We start from the raw sequence: 12128 nt of genomic DNA on the forward strand, positions 1-12128 counted from the left end.
TGCCATAGTGCTTGGCGGTCCACAGAGTCAAAGGCAGCTTTCAGATCAAGAAAAACAACCATTGTTGGTTGCTGGAAGCAGTGTCGCTGTTCCAGAATCTGTTGGAGGGTGAAGATATGGTCGATGCAACCTCATGCAGGACACCCCCACCCAGTATAGCTCAATGGATCGCTGAGGTGCGCAAACCGTCAGTCACACCGCAGTAAGGTCCTGTCTCTTCGTGTGCAGCTACACTACGGGAATGGATCGCTGAGGTGCGCAAACCGTCAGTCACACCGCAGTAAGGTCCTGTCTCTTCGTGTGCAGCAAGCTACACTACGGGCTGTTTTGTTGTAGGGCTGTGAGACTTTGCCTATTCGAGCAACGGAACTGAGAAGTCTTCAGGTGTTCGCCACCGTTGTCTCAGAACTATAGCTCGTGTGCGTTGGTGTCGGCGAATCCGTAATGAGACGACTAGGAAGCGCGTTTTCGGTTGTGCAACGGGTACGTCCATTGGAGAATGTGTATAGCACCAGAGGCTGCGCTGGTTAGGACGTGTTACGTATGCCGAACCACCATTTGCTGAAAAGAGCGCTGTTTTCCATGCCCAATTCAGAGTGGCGTAAGCAGAGAGGTAGCCAACTCTTGACTAGGCAGAGGAAGCTTTCAAAAGCCATGATCATGGCATCTTTCACATTTTCTAGATATTATTCAAATTATCACTATTACTATTATGTCCGTGAATTTCTGGAGGACTTTCATCCGAAGTTGTAACACCTTGTAGGCGCCTAGTTACCATGCCGCCCGGGGGAAGCACGAGGACCAAGAGGCTGCCAGGCTATCAAACTCTAAACAGGAACAGTTGAGATGTTGGGGTTGGGCTCGAACCAAGGACCTTCTGACCAGAAACCTCGCACTCTAAGCACTCAGCCATCACGAGCTCAGTCAACTAAACTCGATATTGGTGGGTTACAGAGACACCTTGCAGACGATGAATTGAATGACCTTGGGACAACCATCATGTTCCGGATGGAAAGTGAATCAGCACCCACAATAATGTGATCAAAGTCAAGTGGTGCACATCAAAATGAACGACGATCTTGTAACGAAGCTCCCCACTCGTAGCCGACTGGTGTTTAACTGTAACACCCTTTAAGTGCCTAGCTACCAAGCCACCCGAAGAAAGCTCCAGGGCTGGGATAACGCTAGGTTACCCAAGCCTAGACATGAGAATTGGAAATGCAGAGGCCCGGCTCGAACCACCGACCCTCCTGTCAGTAAATTTTCGCTCTTACCACGGAGTTATCTCGCTCCCTGGTGCATGGTCCAAATAAGTACGCGGCCGGTTTGCAGTTAGTGGTGTAAGCGTCTATGCTCAAATTATGTGCAGGCTAAAAACATATGATATTCACATTATCTGCATGGTGAGCGCTAACTCCGAATCAGCTGCCAGTACGGGTTCCCCTCAACTCGAACATTCATACTGCCTGTCAGAATAATTATACTGTACTTCTCGCTGACCGAAGCAACTGACGAATTTTAACAGAATCTGTGTGACAACAAACAAACACGGTTTACCAAGTCGAGATACACTGATCTCAATTAAGCTAGTCAACCGAACAGCCAAAGGATGACTATTCACTGGAATCCAGACACACTTAGCCTTGGAACAAAGCACAACTCTCACGCTATGGATACCACGAGCCACTTTTTCACCAGACAACCGACGAGTAAAGTGTGATAAGACTTCATTTGTCCCGAGCAGTTTGGGGCGTATGACTGAATTAGGGTATTGTATGTGTGTTTCGGAGACGTGTCGATTGAAGCAGAGAACAAGGTTTGAGCAAGAGATACTTGTCGCTCACTTTGTCACAGTGCGCGAACGTTGAAAGCAACAATGTAGAACAGATCCCTTGAGTTTATTAGTGGTTTATATTTATTTTACCAGGCAGAAGTTTGGATACCGCGCAACCATCATGGGGTTTAACAGTTGAATCAGAGAGACGCGTCAGGAAAGGTCGGTAAGGGCGAACGAGTGCCCGACGACCCAGTTCAGGGAGGAGGATTTGGCTGAGATACACCACTTTGAGCCTCCGACTCAAGAGCCTGGCAAACAAGGCAGTGGAGGGGATTGTCTCCTAGCCTTTGACTCAAAAGTCCGAATTGCAAGGTAGCCGCTGCTTGAATTTCCTTAGAGGACTCTTCCCGGAGCCAATGATTCAATAATCTGATCCAAATGGCTACAAAGGGCTGGTCTGGATTGATGGTGCTACAGTTGCTTGAGTTTAAGGATTGCCACACACAGAAGGTGCGTCCGGTGCCCCATCGGGTTCACAAGCTTTTCTCGATCGTATTGGATGATTTTCCGGCGGTCACCGTCAACAGCAGAGGGATCAGTGTGTGAAATTTTGGACCGAACTTTTCTAGCCCATTCCTGGGGGAAGGCAGCATCGTAGCTTCCATAGGTATGGACTTGGTTGTAGGCCGAAGGAAACACCTTAGTGTCTTCAAACTCTGAGAACGGTAAGACTTCTCCTCAAGGACAGCTTCCATTAGGATAATATACAACTCATTTCACCGGAAGCGAATGCTCCAATATTCAACACCGCTGATTGACATGTACTAGCGCAACAAAAAGAGAGTTCAAAATAATCGCACCAGACAGCATTGACGTAAGTATCCATTAGCATTCATCCAAATTCAAACAAGAAGCACCAAACGGAACAAGTTATGACAAAAGCGTATCTCTATATCTCAAGTAAAACGACTGTAATCATGTGGAACCCAATAATTTTTGAGTCACAGAGCCTTGTCTGATTATTTAGCTTTATTGTCTTCAGTGGACATTGTGACAGGGGAACGTTCCCATGAATGATGCAGTTGGCCCATGTGGCAACGCAGGCAAGCCATAAGATGGAAGTCGCCTCACTGCGAAATGAAGCAGCTGCACACCAGATGGTAGTTCACGAGATCCAGCCATCTACGTTCGTCATACGACAATAATATTACGGGAGGGGGACAGACCCTGCTGTCAGGAGACCTTGGAATGTCAAACCATGATTAGGCTCCTTGGAAGAGAATGCTTCTTATAAACCTGCTGAAAACATTTCGACAGGTTTCGCGTTGCTTCAGAGTTATCAGGCAGGCACAGTCACCGAGTTTCCTCACAAATATGTTCCACCTGTACACTCAGTTGCGTTTTTCTTTTGGTTTTAACGGGAGACAACTACCCATAAGCCCAATCCCCCGTTTACGATATTCTTCAAGAGAATATAACACGATATGGTGCCAAGTGAAACACGAGGCAGCATTGTACAAGTTGGGGAAGAACACAAGATATTCAGCCGAATACAGTTGACCGTCCAGTTAAGCCAAAAGTCGTGCGCAAATGAATGTATTTTACGATTAAGTTTCGTTTACCGATTCGTTCTTCTGAGTCTGGACGAAAAAACATGGAACTATCCAAGGTGATGCACCGCACAAGACAGATAGATCGGACGACGGCATGAGCTGTCCAACATGGTCACTGATGTTCTGGGCAGATGATTATGGCTTGTGCAACTAATAACCCTGTATGCTTTCGTTTAGACGACTCGCTGCGTGGGAGCCTATGACTGGCTGTCGGCTCTTGCCTTGATATGTTATACCCATGTAATTTCATTGATGAACACGCAAGAGATACATGTTCCCTTTTATTGCTCTTGTCATACCTACAGTAATGTTTCATCAGGATCACACGACAGTCACACGTCAGCATTCACTACTGATTATTTTGGTCATGGTGGGTACAAAATTTGATGGGACATCTAAAGGGCGCGAACAGGTGAAACAGCGCCTACCAGTTCGTCTTCCTCTGGTGTTGCTGAGACGGTCGCCGTAAGACGACGTCGTTTCGCCGGACTCTTTTGAAAATCTTCTACCTCAGAAGAAGTGCTGGCATGTGGGTCATCAGAAAACTGATCGGACGAGTCTGGAGAAGTGGCGCGTCGCTTGACACCTGGTGTAAGCTGCGATGAAGAACAAAACACAAAAATGTGTTGTGGTTTAGGATTAGCGGAACTGGGACCTCCGATAATCTGAGGTTGGATCACAGAAATGAGCAGTCAACACATTTTCTTCGTTTTGGAAAGTACATAATGGGATGCAATATGGAACCAACACCTCTGAAGAAAAAGGCTGGCTGAAAACAGCATTCCTTAGAGAAACGGACACCATAAAGAGTACTGAGACCTATCACTTGTTTATGAATCAGATAATATACTCATACGAAACACGTAATAATAACACAACAGCTAAACCATCTTAAGTTTTTGAAAAAGGGCACCGTAGTTGTTGACCCGGAGACCAGGTTTAACTAGCTGATGTGACCAGGAATATAGCAACTCGTACCACAGGACCCATAGAAGTAAATTCATCCTTTAAAGTCCAATGAAATGCTCCCAAGAAATCCTACCATGTAGTTCTACCTGAGGGAGCCCTGTTTACTGTCATCCGATGATAAATGTATTCTCACCAAGGACGAAGAGTGAAATATGACACCCGAAGCTATAACCCAGTTCCAGGTTGGTGGTTCATTAGTTAGCCGCCTGGGGCAACCAGTTAGGCCGTGATTCTAAACGAATAACAGCGAGAATATGAATCAGCTCCAGGGAGTTAGACGCAGGACATCACCTCTGGAATCCAACAGGTATAATGGAGCTGCTGCTCAGCAATTAACTGCAGGTGTACTGCCACCCTATAGATCGTAATCGACTGTACAAATGCAGACTCGAACACATGCCAAGTTATGCTGTTGCACCGAATTCTTCAAAAAATGCAGGAACATTTTCACGCGACTGCATTGTCCTTCCACAGGAATTTATCAAATTACAGTAAAAGCCGAGTGGTAAGCACCGCCTAGTCCGATCTTTCGGTCATCCAAAGGACATGCCCACCTCAGATTAAAGTGAAATCTACGCACTTGACTGATGTGATCCAGCAATCGTCAAGGATCATTGTCACTGAGACTCAAGAAGACGATTACTTCAGCATACTCAAAGTCAATGACAGATATCCAAAGTGAATTAAACATCCTAACGCTTTTCTGTCACCCGGGGGAGCAAATGCCCGAGGAGCACAGAACACATGAGACAGCTTTAACGCACAGCTCTACCCATAGGTCCTATTTACAGACCCGGACAATATCGCAATTTCTACAAACCCTGGTAAAGAAAACAAAACATATGCTGTGTTTATCCTCAATCAGCATGAAACCCAACAAAACGGACGTTGAAATACATTGCGATGCTCAAACAGAGCGAGGAGTTAATAGAAGATTTAGACTTTCCATTTGGAAGTGACTTTGGCGGTAAATTCATCCTCAGTAAGACGGTGGTAATCAAAAGTAGGAAAGTTGTGTCACGAGTCAGAAATACTGCTTTCACTAGTGCCGTCCTACACCTCTACTATGCCCTAGTTAGTATCGAAAGAGTGAAACGGAAAACAACAGAATGAATCAGGATGCGTTTAACACCGAAGTCTGGCGTACCTTTCCTTGTGCATCTATTTCTGGTAAGGCGATCCGTTCCTCCTGCTCCGATAGGGTGGTCCCTTGCGACACAGGGATCGTGGGATCAAATGAAGCACTCATGTCAGATGTATTGCTAAGTGCAGTGGATAAGGAAGTGGGTGGAGATGAAGAGATTTCAGCACCAACGTTCTGCACGAAAGCTTCCAATTGTCCAATTGGTCTGAGAATGTGAACGATCGGTGGAACGCCTTCCCCGGCTACTACAGACTAAAGTGGAGTAAGTATGTGATGATGTTGGAATTCTTGTATAGCGAAGCATTTGCCGAATAACAAAGGTTACCAACTGAACCTATTAACGAGAAACAAAGGGGTTTCAAAAGATATAAAGATATGTATGATTATGGTCTACCTAAGTATATGCACATACTAATCCCGGTCAGCTAACAAGCTCATGCAAATCCGGTCGGCATGTCTCTAAGGTCGAACTTCCACAAGTCAAACTCTGTCAAGAGTGAAGGATTTTTAACCGGACGCTTACAACTCCATTTGCACATAAAAATCAAGTGGAAAGACAATGGTGTGAAGAATTAGGAAGATGTACCTCCAAAAAGACTACTGAGCATTAAATCAGGATTTAACACGTAGATTCTATGAAATTCAGATAAGCTGCCGTTCTGGGAAGCCTACAAGAACAAAGGGGAACTTTGGATACAAAGTGTGACGAAACCCGATATACAGGATGGGAAATTTCTCAAGTGCGTGGCTTAAACAAGATAACCTATCTATTTTTCCGGAATGCCAGTACCTCGGTAGAAATGCAGTACAGCAAAAAGCTCAACGGAGTCAAAAGGCGTGGAAAGTAGGTTTGGTAAGGCAGACTATATGCAATAAACTGGTGAATATGGTTAAAAGAGGCAGAAAAGCATAAGCTTTAACAGCGCAAAAAAACCTCAAAATAACTTGGATGTGAACAGGCATGCTAAGGATATTGAATAGAACCACGCCTATATCTATAGTCCATCACCATCATTACATTCGGCAGCATAACATCAGTGTTCAAAGCTGACAAGTTCTACCTGAGGGAGCCCTGTTTACTGTCATCCGATGATAAATGTATTCTCACCAAGGACGAAGAGTGAAATATGACACCCGAAGCTATAACCCAGTTCCAGGTTGGTGGTTCATTAGTTAGCCGCCTGGGGCAACCAGTTAGGCCGTGATTCTAAACGAATAACAGCGAGAATATGAATCAGCTCCAGGGAGTTAGACGCAGGACATCACCTCTGGAATCCAACAGGTATAATGGAGCTGCTGCTCAGCAATTAACTGCAGGTGTACTGCCACCCTATAGATCGTAATCGACTGTACAAATGCAGACTCGAACACATGCCAAGTTATGCTGTTGCACCGAATTCTTCAAAAAATGCAGGAACATTTTCACGCGACTGCATTGTCCTTCCACAGGAATTTATCAAATTACAGTAAAAGCCGAGTGGTAAGCACCGCCTAGTCCGATCTTTCGGTCATCCAAAGGACATGCCCACCTCAGATTAAAGTGAAATCTACGCACTTGACTGATGTGATCCAGCAATCGTCAAGGATCATTGTCACTGAGACTCAAGAAGACGATTACTTCAGCATACTCAAAGTCAATGACAGATATCCAAAGTGAATTAAACATCCTAACGCTTTTCTGTCACCCGGGGGAGCAAATGCCCGAGGAGCACAGAACACATGAGACAGCTTTAACGCACAGCTCTACCCATAGGTCCTATTTACAGACCCGGACAATATCGCAATTTCTACAAACCCTGGTAAAGAAAACAAAACATATGCTGTGTTTATCCTCAATCAGCATGAAACCCAACAAAACGGACGTTGAAATACATTGCGATGCTCAAACAGAGCGAGGAGTTAATAGAAGATTTAGACTTTCCATTTGGAAGTGACTTTGGCGGTAAATTCATCCTCAGTAAGACGGTGGTAATCAAAAGTAGGAAAGTTGTGTCACGAGTCAGAAATACTGCTTTCACTAGTGCCGTCCTACACCTCTACTATGCCCTAGTTAGTATCGAAAGAGTGAAACGGAAAACAACAGAATGAATCAGGATGCGTTTAACACCGAAGTCTGGCGTACCTTTCCTTGTGCATCTATTTCTGGTAAGGCGATCCGTTCCTCCTGCTCCGATAGGGTGGTCCCTTGCGACACAGGGATCGTGGGATCAAATGAAGCACTCATGTCAGATGTATTGCTAAGTGCAGTGGATAAGGAAGTGGGTGGAGATGAAGAGATTTCAGCACCAACGTTCTGCACGAAAGCTTCCAATTGTCCAATTGGTCTGAGAATGTGAACGATCGGTGGAACGCCTTCCCCGGCTACTACAGACTAAAGTGGAGTAAGTATGTGATGATGTTGGAATTCTTGTATAGCGAAGCATTTGCCGAATAACAAAGGTTACCAACTGAACCTATTAACGAGAAACAAAGGGGTTTCAAAAGATATAAAGATATGTATGATTATGGTCTACCTAAGTATATGCACATACTAATCCCGGTCAGCTAACAAGCTCATGCAAATCCGGTCGGCATGTCTCTAAGGTCGAACTTCCACAAGTCAAACTCTGTCAAGAGTGAAGGATTTTTAACCGGACGCTTACAACTCCATTTGCACATAAAAATCAAGTGGAAAGACAATGGTGTGAAGAATTAGGAAGATGTACCTCCAAAAAGACTACTGAGCATTAAATCAGGATTTAACACGTAGATTCTATGAAATTCAGATAAGCTGCCGTTCTGGGAAGCCTACAAGAACAAAGGGGAACTTTGGATACAAAGTGTGACGAAACCCGATATACAGGATGGGAAATTTCTCAAGTGCGTGGCTTAAACAAGATAACCTATCTATTTTTCCGGAATGCCAGTACCTCGGTAGAAATGCAGTACAGCAAAAAGCTCAACGGAGTCAAAAGGCGTGGAAAGTAGGTTTGGTAAGGCAGACTATATGCAATAAACTGGTGAATATGGTTAAAAGAGGCAGAAAAGCATAAGCTTTAACAGCGCAAAAAAACCTCAAAATAACTTGGATGTGAACAGGCATGCTAAGGATATTGAATAGAACCACGCCTATATCTATAGTCCATCACCATCATTACATTCGGCAGCATAACATCAGTGTTCAAAGCTGACACTTGACTGCCGTACAACCATGATTTATTTGAAAGCACTATTTTATATATATTTTATATTATATATATATATTATATTTTTTATATAAAAGAAAAGTGGACGGTGAAGGGACGTAGTTCCTGCCACAAACAATCAGTCTAATCATGCCAACACCTCCCTGGCCCAAATCCACTACTTTGACGTGGTAGTCGCACTTCAGTGCTGCAATCCCTGAGTTAATATAAAAGAAAAGTGGACGGTGAAGGGACGTAGTTCCTGCCTACCACAATCAGTCTAATCATGCCAACACCTCCCTGGCCCAAATCCACTACTTTGACGTGGTAGTCGCACTTCAGTGCTGCAATGATCCCCTGAGTTACGTTGGTTGCAACTTCCTTCCACAAGGCGAAACCATACCAGGATGGTCAATCAAAAGCAGTGAGACTCCATACTACCAATAATCGTGCTACGAGGGGTCTGTGATAGCAATGTGAGGATTAAGAAACTCCAAATTCATGGGAGTAGCGATGTTGCTTTCTCTCGAGGAAGGACGCGTAACAAAAGGACCCAATCTACGATCGCCCAACGGTAGACCATGACCTCCGGTGCTTTACTCATACGGTCGAAAATACTTGTCGGTCATGATTTCGAGTCAGAGACTAGGGGCAGGGTCCCCGAATGAAAACTTACATCCTCACACTGCGTTGTGCTTCAGACTTTTGAGTCAAAAGCTTAAGGCGGAGTACCTCAATCAAACCCCCTTCCTCTGCCAGAGCAACAGAGAAGTATCAGTTGCCCGCACATTTCTGTTTGTCGACATCACTCTCCAACCCCTTCGCGCCACACAAGCAAACGTTGATGGATCATTCGACTGTCAGTTATCCGATCGATGTGCCTCAAGCACCCCACCGCATATTAGCAATAAACAAAACAACACCCTGCTCAACCCACGATAACCTTTCTACATAGGATCTTTTCATTTCCGTACTCCATTTAAACTGGCAAAGAAACGGTGCTCGCTGAAACATAATACTACCTTAAAATTGATGTATGCTGTCTCCGAAACACGCATACAAGATACAACCGTAGTTATGCATCTCAAAACGCCAAGGACGAACTCAGCTCTTTCATATTTCTCCCTACGTGTGTCCGGTGACTCAGAGGCGATATATGGTGGAGTTGCACTCACCCCCAGAGTTGAACGCGCTTTGCTTGATCGGATCCCAATGAATAGTTGTCTTCGTGTGACCTGGCGGTCACCAACTGCAACTAAACGGTGGACCAAGTTGGACTACGGGACTACCATCCACCGGTGGAGAGCCACAATTCAAGTCTGCTGATCACACTGTGGTGCATGCACTCCTGGCAATTAATTCTCCCATCGATCCATCTCAAGTCAGCATACCGATCCACCTCCTCATGCAACAAAGCCTCTGGAGATAGTATACACGAGCGAATAAAATGTAAAACCTAATCCCCGCCAGAAGAAATAAAATACGAAATATCCACACTGAAACTTGAGGAGGCACGAGGGCCGGACGGTCTGTATCCAGCATTGTTCCAGGAAGGCAGAAAATCATTGGTGACCCATATAACACAGCTCAATGGTGCGATATGGAGTGGAGGGAAAGTGCCTGGTAGCCGTGATCTTATGTCTCGAAGGTTGACTGAACGCAGGGAGCGACATATTGACGAAAACCAAGCTGGGTTCTCTTCTGCAAGGAAATGCATCGACCAAATTTTCACCATCAAACAGATTCTGGAATAGCGACACTCTTTACAGCTACTTCTTGGTCGCCTTTAATTCTATGCACCGTCGGGCACTATGGCGGTGTCTGTGGAGCAAACGTGTCTACCATAAATTCTGGACCCTCCTTAAGGCACTGTATGCCAACTCCCACGGCCGTGTGAAGGTCTACGGGAATCTGTCGCCTGAGTTCACCAGTTCAGATAGGGCTGTCTTCTTTCACTTTTCCTCCTCAACTTCGTCACTGGGGCGATCATGGAAGACTCACTATCAGCCTCCGATGCCTGTGGCGTCGAATTGCTCCCTGGACGTCCACTCAGGTATCCAGTATGCAGACGACATAGCTCTTCCTGGGAATGCAAACAATATTAAATGATCTAAATAATTCTGCCTCGCGGTTCGGCAGTGTGGTCCATGGAAAGTCTTCGCCTGAGTTCACTAAATCAACTGGTGTCGGGCAAGGTTGTACTCTTCAACGTCGTTATTGACAGTATTCTGAAAGACTAACACGGTGAATCTAATACATGTGGGGTCGAAATGCTCCGAGAACATTCGCTCACAGATATCAGGTACATAGATGATAAAGCTCTCCTTAGATGTGACATTAAATAATCTAAATAATTCTGCCCATGGTTTAGGAAAGTGTGAAGTGCCGCTGCACGGCTGAGTGGGCTCAAACCCTAAACGCACGTTTGCGAATGGGCCGACTGACATAGAAGACGAATAGGTCCAGGTGGTCTCGCGAAAGACGACATTTCCGTCCGGATTGGGAAGGCCAGAGCAGCTTTTGCAACGTATCATCATCTGTGGCAGGTACGTGACATCAGCCCATCCGTCAAGGGTCGAGTTTAAAATGCTGCGGTGCACTCCATATTACTATACGGGTCAGACACTTGGCCGCTGCGCGCCGAGGACATCAAAATACTTTCAGCGTTTGAACACCGATATCTTCGGAGCATTACTCGAATCTGGTGCAAGCAATGGATCAGTATTTATGCCACAATTATATAATCTACCTCCTCCAATGCGCAGTTATCTATCCCACCTCCCCAAATCATAGGTCAACGAAACTGTGACAGCTAGAACAACTGTACGCCAAGTATGCGGTTATTACAGCTGATGATGATGCCTACACATCCAGACAATCATTCAGATAACCTGGATAAAAACTGACACGAGCGCCACTAACATCGAATAACAGCCATACCTTGCAACGTCTCCGATAGCACCCAGTCCTTTCGCAATCTCCTACACTCCCCCACGTCAGGTCAAACAAATACGAGCCGAGCCTTAGTGTTTCGTACACTGACGCCATCTGTCACACTAAGATCAAAATTAATACAACTTCCAAGATACATAAAACGCTCCACAACTTTGATTACCCCTCCAGAAGCAAGACCTCACACTTTGTGGGTGAAAAGTGCATGCCAAAAAACGGTACGCTATTGGTCAGTTCATCCGAAAAACACATGCACCTAATTTTCGAGGACGAGAACTATGTCGAATGCATATTCTAGAGGGACAAGGTTCTCGTGAGCAGCTATTTGAACAGAGATTCGTGCATTGCAAAACTGAGAATGGATAGAGTGAGCACCCGTGACGGACATCATCTTGTATACGGAAACTTTTGGAGAGCTTGCCGTATACTCTCACACGTCCAAAAGTCCGAGGATACGAAAAGCCTATTGTGCTCACAAACTTCCGGGGCAATCCTTGTTGACCAAGCGT

At 45.3% G+C, this 12128-nt stretch overlaps 1 protein-coding gene across 1 annotated transcript in view; it reads right to left on the reverse strand.

Moving 5' to 3' along the window:
• T265_12583 (hypothetical protein) overlaps window positions 1–12128 on the reverse strand; it is a gene marked incomplete at both ends in the record, with an annotated part of 44084 nt that overhangs the window by 4192 nt on the left and 27764 nt on the right. Inside the window, 2 exon segments of the mRNA XM_009164407.1 lie at window positions 3819–4055; window positions 5507–5755. Coding sequence (XP_009162671.1) covers window positions 3819–4055; window positions 5507–5755 — 486 coding nt within the window.

Source organism: Opisthorchis viverrini (genome assembly GCF_000715545.1).
Source record: "Opisthorchis viverrini unplaced genomic scaffold opera_v5_5, whole genome shotgun sequence".
In the NCBI taxonomy this organism is placed as follows: Eukaryota; Metazoa; Platyhelminthes; class Trematoda; order Opisthorchiida; family Opisthorchiidae; genus Opisthorchis; species Opisthorchis viverrini.